This window comes from Podarcis tiliguerta (genome assembly GCF_965153285.1).
Source record: "Podarcis tiliguerta genome assembly, chromosome: 1".
Lineage (NCBI taxonomy): Eukaryota > Metazoa > Chordata > Lepidosauria > Squamata > Lacertidae > Podarcis > Podarcis tiliguerta.
In genome coordinates, this window is record NC_139534.1 from 64,288,547 (window position 1) to 64,312,985 (window position 24,439).

The following is a 24,439-nucleotide window of genomic DNA, read 5'->3' on the forward strand; positions in this document are numbered from 1 at the left end:
GACGTCGTGCCGCGCCGCCGAGCGGAAACGGGTGGAAAGGAAGCTCCGGAAGGGAGGCCGGGGCAGGTTTCCTCGTTCGCGCGGGGAGTCGGAGGAGCGGCAGGAGGGGCGCGGAACGACGACCACCGGCGGCCGGCAGGGCCCGCTGCCGCCGCCGCCGCCATGGCCGTGTCGGAGAGCCAGCTGAAGAAGATGCTTAGCAAGGTAACGGCGAGGCCGGCCGGGGAGCCCCTCCCAGCGGGCTTCTGTCGGGGGAACAGCCTCGGGGCTTCCTCCGCGCTCGCCCACCCGGCGGGTCCTCGAGGCCTCCATGCCGCCCCTCTCCCCTCACCTCACGCCGCTTCCCGAGCGAAACTTCCTCCTGAGTCATTCTCTTTCCCTTCTTCCTGCTGCCAGGGGAAAAAACCCCACAAAAATATCCTAGCCAGACACGAATAAAGGAGGCCGGCTTTCTAGCAGCAGGAATGGGAAGGGTCTCTAATTTCGTGGGTCGCGAGAATGATCCTCCTGGGAGTCCGCAAAGGGAAAGAGCGGGCCGAAATAGTCCCTGGTCTGTCCAATCCAAAAAGGGGTCACCCTTAGCGCCCAACGCCTTCTGCTAACTCTTTGAGGCCTCCCTAGTTATTACAGGAAAATAATGGGCGTGTTGCGATCTCTCCCAAGTTTTCAGTTGGGTGTTTTGTTTTTGTGGGTTTCCGGAGTCATTTGCTGCCCTTCGTGGCCTATTTAAAGCTAAATTCCCTTCTGAAATGAGGAAGAAGGGTACGACTAAGCTTTTAGTAGCTAAAGGAATCATGGAAACTAGTAAGCAAGTACTTTAGGAGTTTTTAAAGTCTAAATAAACACAAATTTGGTTTTATTATTATTATTACTACTGTACTACATTTTAAAAATAAGTATGTAACTCAGCAAGTGAGCAGAGATCATTCAGGTTGGTGAAGGAGTTGGTTAGTTACCATCAAAGAATCTCAGTGATCAAGGTTGAGTATAAAGGTACTTTGGGCCCAAATTGTGAATTAACACAACTTGACCTAGTGTGGCATCTGTTAGCAGCAGCTGGATACAGTTTACTTGGGAGCTTTAATGACTCTAAGGTATTTAGATAGTGTTAAAACATTTAATTTTAAAACACTCAAAAGTAAGAAATTTACTATAGGGTTAAATTTACCAGGTTATAGGAAAACCTGTCTGTCATTTACAAAGAAAAGGATGCCACCCAGCAGCTTAGTTCACTAATTCCTTGTATAAGCAACATTTTTGTGCTGCGAATTTCATTTGGAGAAGGTTGTTAATGTTCTTTATTCTTCTGCTGAAATCAGTAGAACATAAAAGCTCTGAACATTGATGAAAGGTGACTAGATTCATGATAAAACCTGGATGAGAATGCCAAACTGGTATCAGTATCAAACCAAAGTTCAGTTGAATTGCAAAGTTCAGTGTAGGTTTGTTGTTAAATTGTTAATAAATGAAGCTGTTTGTACTGTATGTTTATTTGCTGTGCTACAGTGAAATTAAGTTTATTCAAAACACAAACTCTTATTCCTTCTTTAATAATTATTAATGCATAGTACTTAAAGAATAACCTAAATAGTGAGTGCCATTTAATTTTAATTTAATCTTGATTCTTATATGTGAGTAAGCTTCATTGAATTCAGTAGTAGTAGTAGTAGTAGTAGTAATTATTATTATTATTTATTATTTATACCCCGCCCATCTGACTGGGTTTCCCCAGCCGCTCTGGGCGGCTCCCAACAGAATATTAACCAGAGTAAAACATCAGATGTTAAAAGCTTCCCTACACAGGGCTGTCTTCAGATGTCTTCTAACAATCAGATAGTTGTTTATTTCCTTGACATCTGATGGGAGGGCGTTCCACAGGGCGGGCACCACCACTGAGAAGGCTGTCTGCCTGGTTTTGACTTCTGAATAAACATATAGGAATTGAGCTGTAAGCGTGCTTAAATTTGCAGCCTTACATCTCATGTTCAGTTGAGTTCAGTGGGACTTACTCCCAAGTAAATGTTTGTAGGACAGCAGTTTTACTCATCCAGCTGATCTTTTAGTTGGATGAAGCTAGTTTAAGTAGTCAGCAGGTTTAATGTGCATATTCTCCCCTGAGTCATTTTCTGATCCATTCTATACTTAATTGGCAAGTAAGTTGCAAAACCACCTTATTACTTTGTAACAAGTTGAATGAAGAGGAGGAAGTAGAATGTAAGAATGCATCATTGCCTGATTAGACACCTGTGATTTTAACCTTCAACATACATTTCTAACTGAGGGTGGGGACAGTATTTTGTCAGATTTGTTGTTAAAGATTATGAGTAGAAATTTGCATATCTTTGCTAGCACTATGCTATTTTGGGCCAGATTCAACTAAGTGGGTGCATTAGCGGGAGCTAGCACAAGGGCTTCCACTAGTGCAATGGGACTTTCTCTCTCCTATCCTGCTGGGGGGTCAGGAGAACCCCCAGAACAGTGGGGGGGGGAGATTGTTCTGTAGAAATGCTTGCACTGATGGAATGTTTGTTCTAGTGTGACACTGAATTCCTCCCTTTTTTAGACTGGTTTTATCAAATTAGTGATAAACCATAGGATTGAATATTTGAACTTGTTCAAGAGCATTCTAAATGTTGAGCTAGTGTGGTGTAGAACATGGATACTATTCATAATTCTTAAAATATTAATTGTTGCATTATTCTCTTTGTGGCTGCATAACTCATTGTTTTCAGATAAATATATTGGTAATTAATTGGACGTGAATGTTGGTGACTGCCTTAAAGGTACAAAGTCACTAGTACATTGCTAGCTGAGCTGGCTCTGCACAGCTGATTTTGCTTGGCCATGGTCACAGATCACAGACTAAATCTGTATTATAATGCATAAAGGCAGGTGTTGGCGGCAGTGCAAACTCTGGTACTGCTTTTTGAGCAATGAGGCCACAGAAGTTGACTGCTGTTGGTCTTACAACCAAAGGCAAGGTGGTTCTTTTAAAATGAGATTCAGAAGCAATACAAAAAACACAAGTGAATGGGAAGATTACAGATTTTATTCTCAAACAGCAAGCAATGCATATATACCAAGCAAGCACTTCAATCTGCCATTTAGAAGCCCTTAAGAAGTGGCAAAGCGACTTCCCCAGGTAGCCTCACTTTGCACAGCCCTGCAGCCGATCAGGAGCTTCAAAGAAACTCTGCCCAAACTATAGATAGCAGGTGTGGCTTGCCAGACTGGCTATGTGCAGATCATCCATTAGCCACCCCTTCCCAGTGCTTCACCTTCTCAAAACAATGTCCAATGTCAAATAAGGTTCCCAGCACTGTCCTTCCAACTGATGAAGGCTGCTGTGTGTAGGGCTTCACCTCCTCCCAACTTTCTCAGGCCATTAAAGACCGGTCTCACACCATCAAAAAACTTAACAAGAGCAAGGGAGGGGGAAGGAACAGATCACTAACTCCTTGATACATTTTTGTCTTCTGGTTGCATTTCCCATACAAGGAGACCTTAAGAACAAGGAGTTGTGAACTGGGATTGCTCAAGCAGAGTTGATAGTGGACTTGAAAGAGGAGCTTGAAGGAATCAGTTTTCTTGTGGTCCAGTGGAGAGTGGGCGGCTACAGAGATACGTGTGGGACGTGAGAGTGTTCTGGATCAGTTGGCACTGTGTGTGGATGGCTGAGGTAGAGAAAGATGGTTTTTGCAGAGATGTTGGACTGTCATAGAGACACAATCCTCTACTTATTTCATTGCCATCAACAGTTTTAAAAATCTGTTCAGTGGTCTACATTAATTCATAAATGTATTCATTTTGTTTGTAGAATTGCGTCAGCTTACCACAAGACAAAAAACATGTTGGATTGTGGACAGTCTCATTTCACTTGAGCATCCTAATTGTAGAATTGAGTTTGATTCACTTTGCATCATGACATACCACTTATACTTGATTCTGGCAGGTCAAGTTTACTCTATAATCTCTGGCAGTAATTCAGCAAAGTGGTTCTATATAAAAAAAGTAGTTATAGTATCTTACCTGCTGTGGAAGACTGCAGATCTTGTTCTCTAGTCACTATAGTTGTGTTGAAGGAAGTCTAAATGTTTTCAGTGGAAGTTGTCTTTCGTGGAGCTTTTAAGATTTTCAAAAATCTATTTCCCCCTAGTACAAGTACAGAGACTTGACTGTTCAGGAAACTGTCAGTGTTATTACCCAGTACAAAGACCTCAAGCCTGTAATGGATGGATATGGTGAGTTTTTATGTTATGTTTTTCTTTTTTGTGCAGTATTTTTGTTAGCTAGCCTATGTCAGTTTCCTATCAGTATATCATATTTTGTGTAAGAAATTTTATGACAAAGAAGAAATAAGGTAGCTTATTAGACCAGGGTAGCTAACCTGGTGTTCCCCAGATCTTGTTAGACTACAGTCAGCCTTAGCTAGCAAACACAATAGTCAGAGAAGATTTGAATTATAGTTAAGCAAGATATGGAGGACCAAAGGTTAGTCACCCCTGTACTGTGCTAATTATTTGAGACATGCTTTTTGGCAAAATGGTAATAGGGAAATCTTTTTCCCCAAAGCCAATGATCAGGGGTGATGGGATTGTAGTCCAGCAATGTCTGGAGTACCACAGCCACCGCCCACTTGACTTGGAAATAGTATTGCTGATATTTAGGCTTTGCTTTGAAGGCTGACAACTACAATAGCAATTTTATGGCAGCTTTATTTTTCATAGATGCTAGAATTGTATGGAGCAGATCTGCCTGTGTCACACAATAATTTGCTTGCCATTTCTTATTGCGTGGTGTTATTAGTTCATTTTCCTAGAAGATGCTTGCTTGTATATAGAGAAGTGTTTGAAGAAAAGTAGTCTCTGAGATTATATATCTATTTTGTCAAGCATGCACGCAGCTTTTGTTATCTGACTATCAAATGAACAGGTTGCATAATGCTTTTTTTTGCTTTTCAGTTTTTAATGATGGTTCATCAAGAGAACTGATGAGCCTCACAGGAACCATTCCTGTAAATTACAAAGGTATGTATCTGTCTTGGGTAGATTGCCAGTACATTACTTGAAAGCTTACATCATTTACTTTGATCAGCTTGGTCACTAACTTGTTCTGAATGCTTTGTTCTTAGTTTTGGACCTTTGTACAACTGTTTTGTGTTGCCACATACAGGAGATTTTCCTATTCTTTGTGCAGTGTCCAACAAAGTTTTTTCATTAGCACAATGTGTGCAATGGAATTTCCCCCTCCCTGCATGTACCCTGGGAGAAGGGCTCAAGGAGACTTCCAGAACAGTGGGCTAGAGGGCAGCCTGCTTCTGTTAGTGGAGGTTAGAAGGCCTTCCATCACTACAAGGGCAGCATTTGTAATCATTCCTATTTCACAGCATTAAAATATATTGTCAGAAGGAGAAAATAATAATGCATTCATCTTTTTTTTTAAATAACTTCTTCAGGTAACACATACAATATCCCAATATGTCTGTGGCTGTTGGATACATATCCATACAATCCACCAATCTGTTTTGTTAAGCCAACTAGTTCAATGACAATTAAAACTGGGAAGCACGTGGATGCAAATGGCAAGATATACCTTCCATATCTACATGAATGGAAACATGTAAGTACAATTATAAAATTCTTAACCATTAGCCCTAAATTACTTCACCATTTAAGTAGCAGTTTTGTTTAATGTTCTGCTTTCTCCTTTGGTCATTTGTTAGAGCAGAAAGACGTGACATTGGGAAACTGGGGTCTCTGTTGGGTAAAACCTTAGCACTCTTACACAGTACTAATTGTGTTACTGCTTTTGTCATATTTGATCTCCATTCATGATACCTGCATGTCTAATTGCTGCCGATAATTAATATGGGCTTAGGGTTCATCAGTACTTTCTCAGTGACATGCTACACTTTATTTTTTATCAGTTAGTGATTGAACCTGAATTGGAACATACTTGGCCAAAACCTACAAATAGAGTAACCAAATGACCACCTATAACTGACAAGGTGATGGATGCATTGTCATTATTAATCTTTGTGGGATTAAAAAAGCAAAGAGATTTTTATGTGCTTTCCCCTTAGCCACAATCAGATTTGATTGGCTTGATTCAAGTGATGATTGTGGTGTTTGGAGAAGAACCTCCAGTCTTCTCTCGGCCTACCATTTCAGCAGCCTACCCACCTTACCAGGCAACAGGACCACCAAACTGTAAGTACCTTGTACCCCATATACTTGCAAATTGCAATGAAAACAAGTAGAATAATGGCAGGGTGTGTTGTTGAAAGGATCTAGTTATTGTAGTATCAGTTTCTAAATATGTAATTATGTTGTTGGTTAAAATATAAAGTATCCCTGCTGCCAATTGCCCAGTCCAGAGCACAAGTTGTATAGCCAATATTCATTCTTTATAATCTTTTTCAGCTACCAGCAGCTCAGAGTTTGGTTTATTTAAATGCAGAAAATTAGGCTAGATATTTTGAGCATGCTGTCTAATAACTGTTTTGATTATAAATAAATTTCCATGAAAGATGTTCAGTTTTTTAGCACCCACACTACAAACTCAACAACGTTGCTACAATTCATTTGATCCTTGATCTATTTTCAAACATTATTTATGCTAATATTTTGCCATTATCAGTACCTTTATCTTCATATGTCATTGTTTTTGAAACTTATTAATTTTATAATGCTAGCAGAGTTATATTGGCATCCTTTATATTAATTTTCTTTTAATTGCAAATCAAATTAAAAACTCACTTTGGTATCTAATTTTTGGGTATCTAATAATGGCACTTTTATGTTCCATTGCTCTCAACTTCTGAGAAAAAGATGTTCCTATAACTGTTAATTATTTTGCAAGAATTTACTGTGCTATTTTATAAGATGTGTAGGGCATTTATTTGAAATGTATACTTATACCAGTTTGAAAACAGGGATTATTGTAGGAAAATTCATTTTATAGAACAAAAACCTGTCATTGTTAGATGTACCAATGCTGAGCACTCAAGGAAAGTTAAATTTCCTTTCTCTTCTGCCATTTTAGCATTGCAAAAAGCTTTCTTTCTTTTTACCACCAGAGAATATCATCTCTGCCAGTAGGTGTCAGCCAAATATAGAATAGCCAGGAGTTTAACTTCAGAACTAGTAAAGCTATATAGTGCCAGCTTGAAAGTAACACTAATGCTTTGACACCATCACTTTAAAAATCATAGGTAGCTGTCCTTGTCTTCAGTGGGGGTGGGGGTGTGCAAAACCACAGTTGGGAAATAGCTTCATTAGGACCCTTGGAAATGTAATATTAATGGTGAGCAAGTTTTCAGGTTCTCCAGAACTCTTCATTGCACTGCATGTAGAGTTGGTGGAGTGAGAGATATAACATAATGGAGAAAGCCCCAAAGTGCAGTCTCAATTGTCTTAAATTGGAGTGTGGGATGTGTTACTTATACTTAATGAATGCAAGGCACACATCACATCTAATTCATTGATTTCTCCCTCGTGTCCCATCTTGGACCACTCCACAAACTCCCTCAAATTTCAGGTGATTTTTGGAAGGGGCGTAGTGAGCTGCAGTGGGGAGGAGGGGGAAAGTGGGCCTTTTCCCTCACAATTCTGGAACCAACTCTATAGATCCAGCTCTTAGTATGAACATCTTAATCTTTATTATTAGATTAATTGCTCCATTTTAATAATGGCTTGTTTGTAAGGACTCCCTGGTTATATAGGACTGGATTCAATTAAAGTACTAAACAATTGTACTAGCAGGAGCCAGTGGAAGGGCTCACAGTAGCACGGCGGGGTCTCCCCACACTATCTGCTTTGGGAGGAAAAAACCCCAGACTGCAGGAGGAGGAGAAGGGAGATTGTTCTGTCAAGCAAGCAAAAACACTTGCACCAAGGGAAAAATTGAAATAATGTGATGTTGAACTCCACCTATGGATTTGAATATGTGTAAGGAAAAAAATGGGATAAATGAACACTCTGAATTGGCTTATGCAGCAAGAGTAAAGTAACTGAAATGCATAATAAGTGCAAGCACAACAGGGAAGACTAGGAAGAGAAATGGTTTCCTGGGCTGCTGTTTGCGTATTCTGAAGGTGGGGCAGGGGTCAAGAAGACTTCTTTTTTTTCTTTTCTTTCCTTTTGCATTTGCTCCATGTGGGCTATTAAAAAATTACTTTTACAACTGTAGAAATTACAAGTGGGCTGCATCAATAGTTGTCATTCTATTAATAGAACAGCTGCTTCTGTTCCAAAAAGGGACTGAGGTTCAGTGGAGACTTGGGGAAGTGATTATTGCCTCTTGTCTCAGCACCAACTTCCATGGTCTTCCATAGAATACCCCTCTCCCCCTGTCCTCCAGAACAACTTTCAGGGGTCAGAAATAGCAGGAAGAAATAGGTAACCATTGCATCTTCCTTTCCTCCCAGAAGGTTTCTGCTCACAGGAAGTCTGGATCTAACCTAGTGCAATGTATTCAACTAAGTTCTACTCAACCCATTGAAAGAAATAGACCTAAGTTCATTGTTTCCATTCATTTGGTGGATCTACCTTGAGTAGAGGCAACCCAATTAATTTTTAACTACTTATTTGTAAAGATAATTTTATATAATTGAACAACACTATCCTAAATTGTTAAAATGTTTGAAATTGTTGTTGTGCACAGCTTCCTATATGCCAGGAATGCCAAGTGGAATGCCTCATTTCCCTCCTGGACCACCACCTAACCCAAGGTAAGCTATAGTTTGCTGAATCTGCCGATCCAATAGACTACACTGTCAATATTGGACAATGTGATGTTGTGCCCATTTCTGAAATTGAGAGTGATGGACTTTAAAAGCATTAGATTTGTATTCCATTCATCTTGAGTTCAGTTTTGTCTGGGTGTTGAGTCAGGGTCTTTTATATGTTGTTCTTTAAATACAGTCATCAAAAAGCCTGGTTGCATTTAAGGCCCCTTCATTTGAGTAAAGCAATGATTAAGTGTATAGTGAGCAAAATTGGTGTCATTGTAAACCTATACTTCTAAAATGACTCACGTTCTTGCCTCTTTATAAAACTTTTCAGCTTGCTTCCTGCATTCTTAACATTATTTGGCTGCATCCTCTCCTGATGAGAGGCCTTTTATATATAAAAAACCTAGGCTTCCCATGTCCATGTTCAAAGAACACATGTAGGGGGGTGCACAGCTATGCATTTTTTTTCTGTCTCTGATGTCTCTGTTCCCTCCAGCTCCTCCCCCAGACCTTTGTGCCCTTGGCAGAAGATCTGTTGGGAGAATGTGTGTAAGTTCAGCTTAATGCACACAGGCTCCTCCACAAAATTTACATCCACAGAACTCCTAGTTACATGGAGGAGCCTGTGTAGCTTTTGCTGAATGTGTGTAAGTTTCCCCTTCAGACTTTCTGCCCAATACGTATAAGTCTGAGGGTGAAGCCAGCAATAGACAGTGTGGGCAGTGGTGGTGGAGCAACTCCAAAACAGACCCAGGATTAGAACCCAACGTACTGGAGCAACTGCTGCACGTGTTCTGGCAAGGCCCCATTGGAGCTGATGCCAGTCTTGCTATCACCCCCATTGACACCTTGCCTGGCATTTCCGCCGCCATTGGGGTCTCTGTCCAATGCTGTTACCACCACCAATCACTACCCTCCACCAGCAGGTGCCATTTTCATATGGGAGCCAAGCTACCACTCAAACTCCAGTCCGTGGTGGGTGGCCACTATCTCAGGACCCCCAAAATGCAGTGCTCACAAACGGGCATTGCATTTGGGGTCTCTGAGATGGCAGCCATCTGCTGCTGAAGATCAGAGCTGAGTAGTAGCCTGTTTTCCATCAAAAACACCGCTGCCATCTGCTGGATAAGCACAACCAGAGGGAGTGAGAAATGACTGGTGGCAGCAGAATTGGTGGGCAGAGTGCCCAAGGGAAGACACATTCTTGGGCAGGGGAACTGAGAGAGGCCCAGTCTGAGAGTCTACTAAAATCTAACACCAACCTCGATACAATACACTGCTACCTTATGCACATGTTCTTTCAATGTATGGAGACAGAAGAGGGCTGAGGACTGCTTTGTTTCTACACATCGGCTCATTTTCTCCCTTTAGTTGTTGGCTAGTGTTAGTACAATGAATTAAACAGTAAGGCTTGTTCACAATAGACACAGTTCTGAGTGTAGAAATCCCACACATGTACTGTATTGTATCTCCCTTTTTCATATCCTGTGGTATTATTGTCTCTAGTTTCCTACTATTGATGGCTTATTAGTTCTGCCATCACTATATGGATTATATAACTTATTCTGAAAATGGAGTGCATGGCACCAACTGACTGGAAATAGAGGGCGCTAACTTTTGAGGAAAGTAACGTAGCATGCAGAAACTCTAAAATGTGTACATGCTCTGGCAGTTGCAGAAGCCTGCTCAATCTCCCCTCTGTAAATGAAACCACCAAGGCAACATAGACCTTTTCAAATGAAAATAATGCAACAAAGTACAAACCTGTTAACTGCTAACATAGAATGAACCATGAATAATTAGACTGAGTGCCTCTACCTATCTTCAGCTTTAATCCACAAATGTGAAGAAACTTTGATCAGGGAACTTGAAATTTATTTATACATATTTGAATAACATTGATTAAAACATTGATACCTCTGAAACCTATGGATGACAACAAATTTCTCATGGGCTTGAATATTACTCTGACTGTTTATATCTGCATCAGTGGCTCTTTTTAAAATTCTGTTTGTCTATTATAAATTGTTTAAATATAATAAAAAAATTGCTTATGAATGGAAATATTAACTAAAGAATGCATAACACTGTGTCTTTCTCCCCCTCCCCTTTCAAGTGGTTACCCAAGCTATCCTTACCCTCCCCCTAGCGGATCATTTCCACCAACAACTAGCACACAACACTACCCTTCTCAGCCTCCTGTAACTACTGTGGGTGAGTAGCTTTGAAAGTGTCTTTTTCCAAATGTAATGAGATTGCTCATTCTAAATATGCAGCATAAAGCAAATCCAAATACACCTATTTCTGAGATGGGCATTAAGTGCCTCGTGGCAAAAACATCAGTTACATTACACTTTAACCATGCTGGATGTTCATTTTTCTCTCCATTGTTTGATTTATGGAACAATCATTAACTGTTTTCACTGTTCAACAAACTTCATTTTTATTGAACTGTTTTATGTAATGAAGTTCACATGTGTTTGAAAATATTATGTTTGCAGGTCCAAGATAAATTAAAGCCCAAGGGCTTCTTCTTTTTTAAGCATACATATTTATTATGTTCTTATTAACTGGGGGAATGATCTTGTAGTTATGAACTTTTCAATGATGAGAAAGGGGTGGGTTTCATTTGATCACACCAACCACTGAATGTACCAGGAACTTGAACAGCAGCATCATTTGGACACAAGAATGAAGAGGCATGTAGCCAGTGTGGAGTAACTGCAGTCCAAGAGGCAGTACTACAGCCTATTTACAAGCCTTTTGCTATGTCAGCCAAGGATGAAGAACAGTACCTAAGGATGATATGAACTGAAGAAACCTTGATTGCTGTCGGGTCAGTAGCACTGAAATACAGTTGAGTTCCGTGCTTAACTGGAAGTGAACCAAGCTATCCTTGACTCCATCGTGTTTTCCAGTACACTCCCAAACTGTTATTTCCCCCCCACTCTTTTTGTGTGTGATGCAAGTGTTCATGAAGTAGCCCAGCTACCATCACCAGATCTTCATCTTGTGAAGTTTGTTGATCTGTAAGCTAAAGGTGCCATTCAACAGCTTTCTTCTGTTTCACATTCAGTGTAATTCTTGGGTGCTGAAATGCTTGCTCACCTGTGTTACTACTTAGCCCAGAACTACCAGATCTGTTCAGGAAAGAAGTCTTAAGAATCTGAAAGTAGTGTTGCCTCTAGTGATAAGCAAAAACTTGAAACCCTCAAAAGAATATAATTTAGAAAGCACATTATTATTTAGCACAAAGACTGCAAGATCCCTGGCCACATCATCATCCACTATTTTCTTGTCCAACGTCACATAGAATATATTTGAACTCCAAAAATTATCATCACTTTTGTTGAGCTATTACTATTATCGTTATTGTTATTTTATAGGTCTATGGACTGCTTCAGAGCCCTATGCTATTGAAGCTATGTACAATAAGATCAAATACAAAAGATGCAAACTCTAAAAACAATAAAACCATTTTTACAATTATAAAATTGACTGGATTCCATGTCGGGAAAAGACTTCATGAACAAAAACAAGTTGAAAATTGAAAGGAGAATGTAAAAATGATAATTTTCTATAGTTTAATACTGGAGGTCTACATTGTTTAGAAGAGATCAAATTACTATTCTTTCAGGGCAGTAATAGAAAATCTATCCCTAGTGCAACCTTTCTAGCATTTTGTTCAGAAAATGAATTTTTAGAAATGGAGGTGTAATGTGGCAACAAAAATTAATCCTGTCAGGCAAAGTGTGGAAATGGTTACATAAATTTCTACATAAGATTTAATAGAGAAGTATAACTCTGCTCCCTGGGCTTTTTTAACAGTCGAAGCTTTCTCTTCTGCTTGAAAGGTATGGACTTCTGCTCCTGACCTTTTGTTAATTTTGGAAAAAAATCTGGAAGAACTTCATTCTGAGTAGAGCACATCTATCAAACCTATATACTTTATCAAGAATAAATGGATTGTTAGCAACTTTATTTAGAAAAGATATTTTCAGTTGCTCTTGTAAGATTGATCAAAAGGGTACATGAGCATGCATTCCTTTCCATTGATCTTATAACTTGAATACAGGCATTTTTACCTGTAAACTTTACACACCAATCTTCAAATAAAGAGTTGACTTTATGGATTATTATGCCATGTATTTTAAGATAGAGGTGTCTCATGTTTTGATTTTTACATGGAATAATTCAGACAACACTGAATAAAGTTTTCAGGAGGTGCTTGGGCCACAAAATTTATGAAGCATTAATGTATGTTTGTTCTCTTAATAGCAGATGGCAGAAGAAAGCAGAAACAGGTATGGATATGTGGTCATTCTTACGTTTTCTGGGCAGAAAAAAGAGCACTTGAAAGAAGCTTTGGCCCACAGTTGGGCATTCGACTGGAGGATGCCAAACTACATTGGCTAGGAAAGAGTGGCATGACGTGGGATCAGTTGATACCCAGCCTATTGCGCACACGGCGGCGTCTAACAGATCCTGATATATTGGTGGTCCATCTAGGAGGAAATGACCTTGGGACATACGCAGATTATGATCTCATAAGACAAATGAAGAAAGATATAATACATATTAAGATAACATTCAAGAACAGCATCCTTGTCTGGTCTAACATTGTACCCCGCAAATCATGGAGCCAAGATATGTCCCATGAATTTATGGAGAAAAGCAGGAAGAGAGTAAATCGGGAAATCGACAGTTTTATGGAACGTATTGGAGGGATTATAATCAAACATGATTCACTTGTCCCAGAGTCTCCAGGATTGTTCCATCTAGATGGTGTTCTCTTGTCTGAAAGTGGCACAGATGTCTTCAACCTGGATTTATTAAGTGTTTTGGAGACTTTGATCTAACTTTTTCTTTGGAGAAGGAATAATAGATTTCAGTTTAAGCAAGTATGGAAGGTCTCTACAGACAGAGATTATTAGAAGGTTGTGAACGGTGGTAATTTGAATTTTCAGGCAGTGGAATTGCACTGTTAATATGGTGGTTGGTATTAATTTAGTAATGTAATTGCTAGTGGCATTTTTCTGCAACCACTGCAGTAAGATATTTGCCGATATATTTAACTGTTTTTTTTAATTCTGTTTACTTCCCCACCCCACTGAATTCAGTTTGCTTCTACAGTGTGCTTAGAGACACTGCCAAGCAGTTTAGTTTCCCTGATTGATATTCCCATCCGAAAAATGCTCAGTGAATAGCACGAGGTGATAGCTACCTAAAATATGGGTGCAGTAATAGCTTACAAAGCTATTTTATGTGGGTAGATCAGAATAAAACATAAAAAATATGTAACCTTGGAAAAGGCGAGTCTGACTAGAGCAGGAAAACAAACTGAAGCATTAGGGCTTCATTATACATGGACTCACATGTTACTCTAGTTATATGTTAATCACTTATGCTTCATGAGTGTTTATTAACATATGGCAGGCTCAGAGGTAAAATTCTTAATAAACCATAGTTCATTAAGCAAGAATAAGCATCAAGCTTATTCCCGCCTCCCCATGTGTGCCAGGTTCAGCCCAAGCTGCTTTTAAGTCACACTTTCCTCTGAAATGGGGAATTGAGCTTTAATACAAGCTTGCTAATCAGATTTCAGATGCTGGGTAGTAAATCAACATTAAACCAGTGCTCCCAATTTCAGACATAATGGGAAACTGAGTTAAAGAGCCTGGGCTCAAAGTACTAAAACCAGCATAAACACCAGATGCTTGCACCAGATGCTCCTTCATGGCTTATTCAACCAGGAATGTCACATCCAAAATCCTTTATAAGTTTTAGATGCTGAAAGTTTTAAATGTTACTCTGCAAGACATTCATTGCAAAAGATCATGACTGCCCAGAGCTATTATGGCACTTGTTAAAACTGTGTGAAGGTATATATTCTGGTTACCTTGAAGCTTGTTGAACTGTCTGACAGTGACTGTATGACAGTTTTGCCATGTTTTGCTTTGGCATTACTGTGTCACCTTTCCTGGAAAAAAGGCAGATCGCCTGCATCAGAATTTACTTTAAAAATATAATCTAATAGAATGACCATTTTTCACAATCACTGTTAGTACTTACTAGGAAACAAATTACAGGGAAGCATATGCTTTTTTATTTTAAAAGAACCCTGCCGTGAACTTGAATATTCTTAAGGAGAGTTGGTTGTGAATGAAGCCACATGAGCCAATATCCTTCAGTGTTTCGGCAGCACATTTTATGTAAATTGCTTTTATGCTGTAATGTGCCTTTCACAAACAAGAGAGAGCTTAACTTCAGTGGCTTACTTCACCTTCCCAGCTTCTCTGAAATCAGGTCAATATCCAGACGAATTCTGGATTCGTCGGTATTGTGGTTTTAAATGGTCAGTACTTCCAAATATGATATCAATCTTGTAGGTTGATGTTGGAAGCTAAAATTTAGCACAAATGTGATTCTGGAATGCAAGGGCAACAGGAATAGAATGTAGCAGTTTAAGATGAATGCTTGGATTACATTTATATTTTTTTACATAACCTCTCTTTGCATGCCACTCTGGAAATTTCCCACTAGATTGGGGGAGAACTATATAGCCTTTGGGAGGGACAGGAGCAGAATTCTACATGTTTATAGTGCGGTCCAGCTCATTCCCTTAAGGACATGGCAGGCGCTTGCTGGTGCTTACAACTGACTATAGCCTTCATTTTGAATACTTGCTTGTAGTAGGGACGTTAAGTTCCAGTATGGATCTGGGCCTACCTTTTCTACCTTTTTGATGTTGGGCAATGCTGTTTGATCCATCTAATTTGTATAACTTGGAGATTTGTGTTCTAACAATAAAATACTAGTATTTCTTTCTTAGTCCTTACATTCTTTGTTAGTGAACACTTAGTACTGAATGATGTGGTGTGTTTTTTATAAAGACGATTGAGGAAAGATGTTCTTTGGGTTGCTAATTGTACTTGTTGAAACACTTCTTGAGTCAGCCCACAGTCAAACATCCCAGAAATGGTGATACTTTCCTCAGCTATATTTAGGTTGTATAAAAATAGTGTGTTTAAGTAAGCTACTACCACACATAATTTTATGAAAGCAAAACTTTCAAGAGCTGTTGCTACCAGTAATTGGTGACCATTATCTGCATGAGATAAAAGTAAAGCTTTGGATCCAGACTTTGTCTTACATAAGTTGAAAGGACTTCTCCTTGCACAAGGCAGCTTACTGATCTCCCCCTTCAACTGCATTTCCTCACCACCCATCTCATACTGTTCTTGAGGTTCCGTCTACTCTCAAGGGTGGCTTTTGGGGAGAATGCAAGGGAAAGCTTTCAGGCAAAAACATGTTGCTTTTTGGATCCATGCTATTAATTTTGTTGGGACTGTTAAAATTCAGTTATCACTGCTGTTAAGTACTATATATAGTTTACTTATGGTTGGTATATAGTATTTCAAGTATGTTGCATGTTTATGAATGAGCAACAAATATTAAGTTTGCTTTTATATTTTCATGTTAGCTCACAGCGTCTCCCTTGCTCGCACATCTGTACGAACAAGGTGGCCTTTCAGAAATCTTTCTTCTTGTTGGAATACTCCAGTTTCTTGGGGAACTGGAATATAGCAGTGAGCAGAGCAACATCTTCCACAGGGTCTCTTTGATTTGCAGACTTAATTAAGCTTTGGGGGGTAAGTAGCAGTTATATAATTAGAATGGAATCCCCTGAAAAGACTAGTAGAGATGGATATCAGGATTCATTCTTCTAAGATTTCTTTCCATAAATGTATTAACTTTCAGGTGTTCAGAGTTCACTTATGTTATCCTGGAGCAGGATCCCAATGCACAAGTGAAGATCACTTCCACTGGGCAAGAGGTGGAATTTCCTTCTGCTGGAAATTCCTTGCAGCTCATGGGGGGCATTATGGAGGGCTCTCCAACCTTGGATGTTGTGCCACTAGAAGCAGGGTCTGAGAAAGAAGAGACCATAGCTCAATGAGCAGATATTTTGTCTGCTGAAGATGTGTCAGGTTAAATTCCTGGCATTGCCTGGTAAAAGGTTCAGTGAAGATAGACCCCAGGCTGATATCAAGGTTCTTTCCTTTCAATTTTTATTCTCAGAGAATGGTTTTTTTGCTCAAGAATATAAGCTGCATATTAAGGGTTTATGGCGGTGTTAATCTTAAGGTACTTAATTTGTGGGGTGGGGGTGGAGGTTACTACCTTATCTGAAGAAATGTCTTACTTGAAGTTCAACTAAACAGAGGCCTAGTAAGGCAGTATTTTCTGGAAGTCATTCAAACTGGTTATAGGGCCCCCAGCTGATGGACTTCCACAATGTGTTAATCCTTTAAAATGGACTGTCTACTCTGGCAGTTCTGATACAGCTAAAGCAATTTAGCCTGTTTAATCTTGCACTTCCATCTTTCAGTGTTAATATTTTGTTTGACATCATACCCCTCCTGAAACGTCAACTGAAAAGATAATTAAAATTCTTTTCTAGTTAATAATTGAGGAATACGCCATTATTACTTTGTTTATGCTACATTTCACATTGTCCTACTGGTGGTGATATATAGTCATCATCATTAAATTAAATTAAACATCAGTTTCTTCCATTGCCAAGTTGATATTTGGCTGTTTCTTTTCTGTCTGAGTGAACTGCTAGTCTGCAGTACTGTAAGGTCAGTACCATAAGGTCAGCTCTGAAACTAGACTCTGTATAGCAAAGGTTAAATGTCTGAGTTTTCCCTTGGACATATGGCTGCATGCCAGGAACTCTTCTCTAAGGGTGGCTAATTATGGAAGTGATTGAAAATGTTAAGGGTTCATGTTCTTGAAGGTGCTCTTCAAATCAGGTGCTCCTGGTATGAATTGGTATATGGTGGTAGCCTATCTTGTTCTCTGTACATCTAAAACCATATATTTGTACATGCAGACTTATTTCTCTGACTTTATTTAAGCTCTAGACAAAAGCTTCATAAATAAACAGCTTTGACCAAGAAGTTGTAACTGGTTCTAAGATATATTTATATGATATATGCTTATGGTGGAAAGAAACCTGGGGCAGAGAGAGATGGAAATGTGGGTCTAGCACTTGAATAGGATTTTGTTTTGCTGGCTTTTTCAAGATCATTTTCTGGATGACCATATAGGCTGATAATCCTAAATTAGCATGGAGTAGACCCACTGAAATAAGTGGGCTTAAGTCCATTGATCTAAATGGGTCTACTTCTGAATGAGTAACATTTGATATCACCCATAGTTGCTTTGAACAGTGTTTACCTTCCTCTTTAGCACAGCTTACTCAGTTGAGCCAAGTGATCTGTTCATTTTGTTCTGGGTTTTTTTTCCCCTGTTGCCCTATTTTAATACAGTTTCTGAAGCAGGGGATTAGCAAAATAAGGTTAAGTTACTTTTTGAAACTGCCTTCATGATTTTCTTACTCTGAATAATTCGTTTTAAACAGGACAAGTCTAGACAGTAGTAGAAGAAGATAAAACTTGGTATGGAAAACACAGAAATGGATAGTTTCAGAACAGAACCTTTTGTTGAAACTGTTGTCTAGATCATTCAGAAGAAAACGATGCAACATGTTTCAATTTAGGACCAATTTCTGCAGTAAACTCTTGCGTGCAGCTGTCTTCAGGTACAGGAATATGCAACACAGGGTGAATGGGGAAAACACTTAAGAGAACCTCTTTAGTGATTTGACATGGTACTTCAAATTCAACCAAAAGTAGCCCTTGCTCTTTTTATTAGGAGCAAGTGTAAGTGTGTGCTTACTTGATGGATAAGGGGGCAAAATATGAAAAGTAGTCTTCAGGCACTTGGTGCTGCATAGCTCCCAAATAATACAGATCACCTGTCAAAAGCTTTTGTTATCACTATGTTGTGGAAATGGGCTCTACACATTTTCATCTGCCCAATCACCAGGCTTCCTTGGAATTTGGCAATGCAGATAATCACATGCTGACATCACTGCAAACCTACCTTAAGTCTGCCAGAATACTTGTTTTCATTTGTCCTACCACATAGCTAGTCTGGTCTTAATCTTTTAAAGGCAAACTTTGATGAATTCTTAAATCAGTTGAGAGGGATTAGAGGGTTACATCTTTTGATGTACATAAACATATTTACTTAGATCACTTAAGTTACACCCCTATGTTTGGCTAGTTAAAACGTCTGAATGTTTGCAGTTCACTCAAATCACCTGAGATTATATAATAGAACGTCTACGACATACTGTTTTGCCTTGGGTCTTTTCAGTAGTTGGGACAGCACTTGATGACACAACACATTCCATGGTTCCCCTCTAAAGCTAAAAGAATATCAAACAATATCCTGGCTTCCATCTCTGTTTTAGCTTCAATTATACTTGTTTTCTTGTTGCACAAGTATTTGAATAAATGTTTTAACAACAAGCTATGTTTTTATATTTAATGAGAATATGGCTTGTTTTAAAAGCAACGCAACAACAATATGTTCTAAGGATATTGACTCTGGCCTTTGCTTATTTCTTAGCTGTCATTTTAGAACCTGCGGGAATTTGTTAACCTGAGTTTTGATGTCTTTATTTGGGCTCGCCTTACAAATTGTATACATCTAGCAGCATGTATCAGCGTAACTGTCTGTATGCCTGTTCATTCTTCAGAAATATGCATATAATTCAAGTTGAAATTGCTAAAAGTTAAAAACCAGTAATTATGTAAAAGTGGGATTTTCCAGGATGTTTTGGGGCCCCTTGTCCCATAAGAATGTCTTATTAAAATCTGTATTATTATTATACTTTTAATATAATAGAAAATTAATAATGCCAATGTTTGGAGAGGTGTTTTTGTTTTGTTTTTGGGATAAAAGCTTCATGGGGGGAACTCAGATGATACGCAAATGTTTAGAATCAGCAATGTGCAGAACTCTGAGCTGTAATAATGTTTTGTGTTCAAATAATTTTTGGTTTAAATTGCTCAACATTTGTTATGCAGAAGGGTTTATTCATCTGACACCAGTTTTCAGTGTTCCTTACATATGATACCACGCCTATACATACTCAAGAGAAGAGCAGAAAGACTAGGGAGCAATGATCAACATAACGGACATTAGCGTCAGACTTTGAACTTTGTTGGACATGAACCCAAGACAAGAATGGAAATGAGAGCAAATAAAAATCATCTGGTGTTCACTGAAATTGGTAATTGGACTTTAAAAGCATTGAAGAAATGAAATGGTGATACTCATCCGTCATTAATTTTATTCTGAAGATAAGAAGCTTATATCCATTTAACGAAAAGAAAATGAAAGCAGGAAGAGTGAAATACTGAAAATGAATCAACAATGTATCCTCATAAAGTGAAATCCCAAGTCTGGAGTCAGAAGTTCCAATCAGAGACTGTGATTCCTTCCATAAAGTTGTTTTGGCTTGAAGATCCCCCAGTGTGAATGAAGCAGCAGCAAGACAGAGCGGATTCAGAAAGGACAGCATGAACAGACGTTTTCCATACTTTGCTTACTATTGCTGAGTGGACACAATTGCTGCAGGTGGGCTGGTCAGGAAACTGCTGGGATGGACCCCTACACACTTTCTACATACTAAGTGCTATTTGGGGCAGTGGGAACACCTCAAAAGCAAAAAGAATGGACTGATAATTGTGAAAGAGACTGTAAGAAGAAGAGTTTTAATGTTAAGAGAACACATGGATGGCGGCAAATTCAAGCTGCATATGAAACCTGTGGGGCTCTTTGAGTTGGTGTGTTAAGGTAAAATACAATTTTTATACTAGAGTGCTGTTGCTAATTCTTGCTAGGTTTGATATAATTGTGATGTTTGGAACCTACACAGTTTATTGAATACTTTCTTAAAATATATTTGTAGATTAGTAACGGTAGTGATTAAGACAGGGCATTCATTTTTATAAAATTTCAAGTCCTCAATGTAAGGAAACTCTTCAGACAGTGTTGTCTGTGAGGAGACAAGCGAAAAACTTGTAGATTTGACTGTGCAATGTGAATTCGTGGATGTGAGTGTTTGGAAGGAAAGGCTTTAATAAGGAAAGACCATCTTGTGCATGGCAAACATTTGGGGTTTCATGTGAACTTGGTGATAAAAAATGACTGTAGATATTTTATATGATGGTTGATGCAAAAGCAAAAGCAGTATTTGTATAAAAAATAAACTAGTGTTTCATTGTTTGTAGCTCAACTCAGTGCTCCTCAAACAATAACCAGAGCTAGTAATCTGACAGAAGCATTCTGTGTTTTCATTAAAACATTTTGAATTTGGGGGTCTATCCAAAGTAAAGTTTGAGTGGCTGAGAGCTAAACCTGTGTTCAAGGACGATGTTTCTTCGTTGTGATAGTTAGCTAATGTGTTAGTTAGCTAACACTTGAAAGCTCTATGGTTGCTTTTAAAATATTTGTTGGTTCAAGTTCACAGTCGCACTCTGTGAGAAGATGGGCAGAACCTCCTTAGGTTGGGAAAGTGCAATAGATTATTAAGCAACTTAGAAGTTCATGGGTACACCTTTTGGAATGTTATGTCTGAAAATTAACCTGTTATAACATACTTTAGTTTTTTAGCCTCAAATACCTTTGCATTCAGATTGTCATGACCTACAAAACTCCTCAGAGGTAGAAGGGGCTGATTCTGTGACTGAATCTTATTGTACAGGTCCCAGCAGAGATGGCACCATTAGCGAAGATACCATTCGAGCTTCGCTTATTTCAGCAGTCAGTGATAAGTTGAGATGGAGAATGAAAGAGGAAATGGACCGTGCCCAGGCAGAGCTCAATGCCTTGAAGCGCACAGAGGAAGACTTGAAAAAAGGTCACCAAAAGCTTGAAGAGATGGTAACTCGCCTAGACCAGGAAGTGGTAAGCAAACGAAAAGGCTTGCCATATACCTTGTTTTTTTTCCCCCTTTTAAGCAATTAAAAGCATTGGGCTCATGACTTCCCATGTCTTTTCAAACCACAACGATGCTTTTTTGGTTGCTCAAAGCAGCTGGAACATTTCCTTCCTTGCAGTAGATTCTGCTGCCTGTAGCTCTTTGAATCCATTGTGTGGTAGGTAAGACAGTTATAGGAAATGAAAAATTTAGCCCTTTTCTTTCTAGCCATCTATTCCTCACCACTGATTCATTATTTGCAAGCGAGGATAGTGGTCTTAAAACTGCAGAGACTTTACAATTATTTGTCCTGTGTCTGTGGTTATTTACAAGGTCAATAGCGCAGGAATGGTGAAATTTTGAGAACATCCAAATAAGCAGTTAAATGCTGTTCTTGTACATAAATACTCTTAAAGTGTTACAGAGCAATCCTACTGAGGCAAAGAAACTGCCACACCCAAAGTCCTGCCGGCCTTCTGCTGGCAGGGCAGAAGGTGGTGTTGTAGCACCCATCCTGGTTTTTTCCTTTTTGTAACTACCCTGTCCTTTGCCCACTCTGCCTACCGCCATGTTTTCCCGTCTAGTGCCAAAAGGACAGGAAACTGAGTACACCAGCTTCAGGACCATGTACTCCCCCCCCTCCCCCGTTCCAGAGGTATGTAATGGGAACAGGAGAGTTTGGGATTCAGTGGATCCCAAGTTTCCCCAGGCAGACACCTTTTTTGCCATTATTGCCCTCAGAGCAGTGTGGGGGTAATTTCTTCACATGCAATGGGAGGTGTTTGAGGGCAGGAGGGAAACCTCTTTCCTGTGGTGCCTGGGACTCCCTTCCATGGACTTTAAAATGAAATTTAGGGTGTTGATTAAATAGGTATCAAGGCATCTTAAAACAAACCTATATTTTTTTTATTTTAGGCTGAAGTTGACAAGAACATTGACCTCCTGAAAAAGAAAGATGAAGAGCTGAGTTCTGCCTTGGAAAAAATGGAGAGTCAGTCAGAAAATAATGACATAGACGAAGTTATTGTTCCTACAGCGCCACTTTACAAACAAATTCTGAACTTGTATGCTGAGGAAAATGCCATTGAAGATACCATCTTTTACCTGGGTGAAGCATTGAGACGTGGAGTTATTGATCTTGATATCTTTCTAAAGGTAGGTTTGAGTAAATATTCAAAGGTACATTCATGTAGTTTTTCAGGTCCACTGAAACCAATAGTTGTGTTCCTAGTTCTTAACTCTAATGCTTCTTCAAATGTAGGGAAGAAGGGAGGGTTTTCAAGTGCATTGGATGGTACCAGAGTGTGACTGTTGTTATCTCTCTCACACATCATCAAAACTGTAGTTTAGAACCTTACACACCTGACAGCCAGGAAGATATAAGCCTGTAGAACAGAATAACTTGTCTTCCCATGATGAGTTGGACCACTGTGTATATATTCTTGTTGTAGCAGGTCTGAGTGAGGCGTTTAATGCACTGTCTGGTCAGGTTTTGTAGGATCAGTTTCAGCTTTTGGGTCTTGAGGAAGTGCTTGTAGCTGTATGGCCAACCAAATGCCCTCTTTACCTTTTCCCATTTTGGCTGATTCAGGTTATTGTGTGGGTGACTGCATGTGTCTAGTAAACAGTTTCTGAAGCTTTGGTCTTCAGCTGTTGTTGGACTACAATTCCCATCATCCCTAGCTGGCAGTACCAGTTGTCAAGGATTATGGGAGTTGTAGTCCAACAACAGCTGGGGCCCCAAGTTTCAGAAACACTGGTATATGTTACATGCACCATTACACAAAATTAATTTATAAGAATCTAAAAATGTCAAAATTGACACCATTGAAATTATTGGGACATACAGTCGAAGAGAAAATGCCATTCAAAATGGTATCTTACTTTTCAAGTTGTCTTTAAAGTCAAAATCCGGACCTAAATATTCATTTATCAGTAACAAAGATACCCCATTGAAGTTGATCAAGTTAAAATGTTATAACTTCTGCCGGATCATGTTCAGATGATTTACTCTGGCCTGATTTTTCTTTTCAGCATGTCCGCCTCTTGTCTCGCAAGCAGTTTCAGCTGCGGGCACTTATGCAGAAAGCAAGGAAAACGGCAGGACTCAGTGATCTCTACTGACCCATGGCTTAGGGAAGAGTGGTGTAGTCCAAGTGGTCATATCCTCATTTATTTTTTCCTTTTAATCAGTAAGTGGCCAGAATAAGTTATTACATCATTCAACTTGTAAAATATTTTGAATGGATAATATATTTTCTTTTTTTCTTTTTGGTAAGGACTAGCTTTATTAATGCACTTTCTATTCTCTGTAAACCTTTTGCATTTGTGGGCTGATGGCTAAATGAAATTTGTTGTGTTAACACTTTTTGGGGGGTGCTACAGACATTTGTGTAACGAATGCCACTGCTGTAGTCTCAAGTTTGTCTAATGTAGAATGTAGCTGGAAACTTCATACGTGTACTTTCAAGATTAATTTATAATAAAAGCGTAGAAGTTAGTAGCAGGTTGGGATAAAATGTGTGTTTGTTTTCTAGTCTCATCCTCTGCATACTTATACAGAATAAATAAGGCCCATTTTGTTCAGGGGGACTATGTATGCTTAGAATTGCGGATCAGTTATCAGCCCCCCTATTCACAATAACGTTGCTAGTTTAGTCAGTTATAGTGCACATTGTCCATTGGATCAGATTTAGTCTTGGGGACCATTACCATAATGCACTGTTGGTTAACTTGCACCCTCTGACTTTCATTTTAGCGGTATTTGGGAGCGGGAGGGAGTCATTAATCCTTGTTGATTTACTTTAACACAGATCTGTTCTCTGCCCACCCTGGCTTACATGCACCCTTTATTGCCATGC

General features: G+C 39.2%; 1 protein-coding gene across 3 annotated transcripts; it reads left to right on the forward strand.

Annotated features, from left to right (window-relative positions):
• TSG101 (tumor susceptibility 101) lies at positions 1–24,084 on the forward strand. 3 transcript variants are annotated; one of them, XR_014507594.1, is made up of 11 exons: positions 1–204; positions 4,157–4,241; positions 4,962–5,027; positions 5,456–5,619; positions 6,083–6,209; positions 8,665–8,731; positions 10,851–10,948; positions 13,013–20,452; positions 21,363–21,565; positions 22,494–22,733; positions 23,613–23,946. XR_014507594.1 is itself a non-coding variant. In XM_083426178.1 (10 exons), exons 1-10 carry the CDS (start codon positions 163–165, stop codon positions 23,700–23,702), a joined length of 1,182 nt encoding a protein of 393 aa, XP_083282304.1. In that variant the 5' UTR covers positions 1–162; the 3' UTR covers positions 23,703–24,084. The 3 variants fall into 3 exon arrangements, 1 of the variants encoding a protein (XP_083282304.1); XR_014507595.1 differs by having other exon boundaries at positions 13,016–20,452; XM_083426178.1 differs by lacking the exon at positions 13,013–20,452 and having other exon boundaries at positions 23,613–24,084.
• Positions 24,085–24,439: the final 355 nt, after the last annotated feature.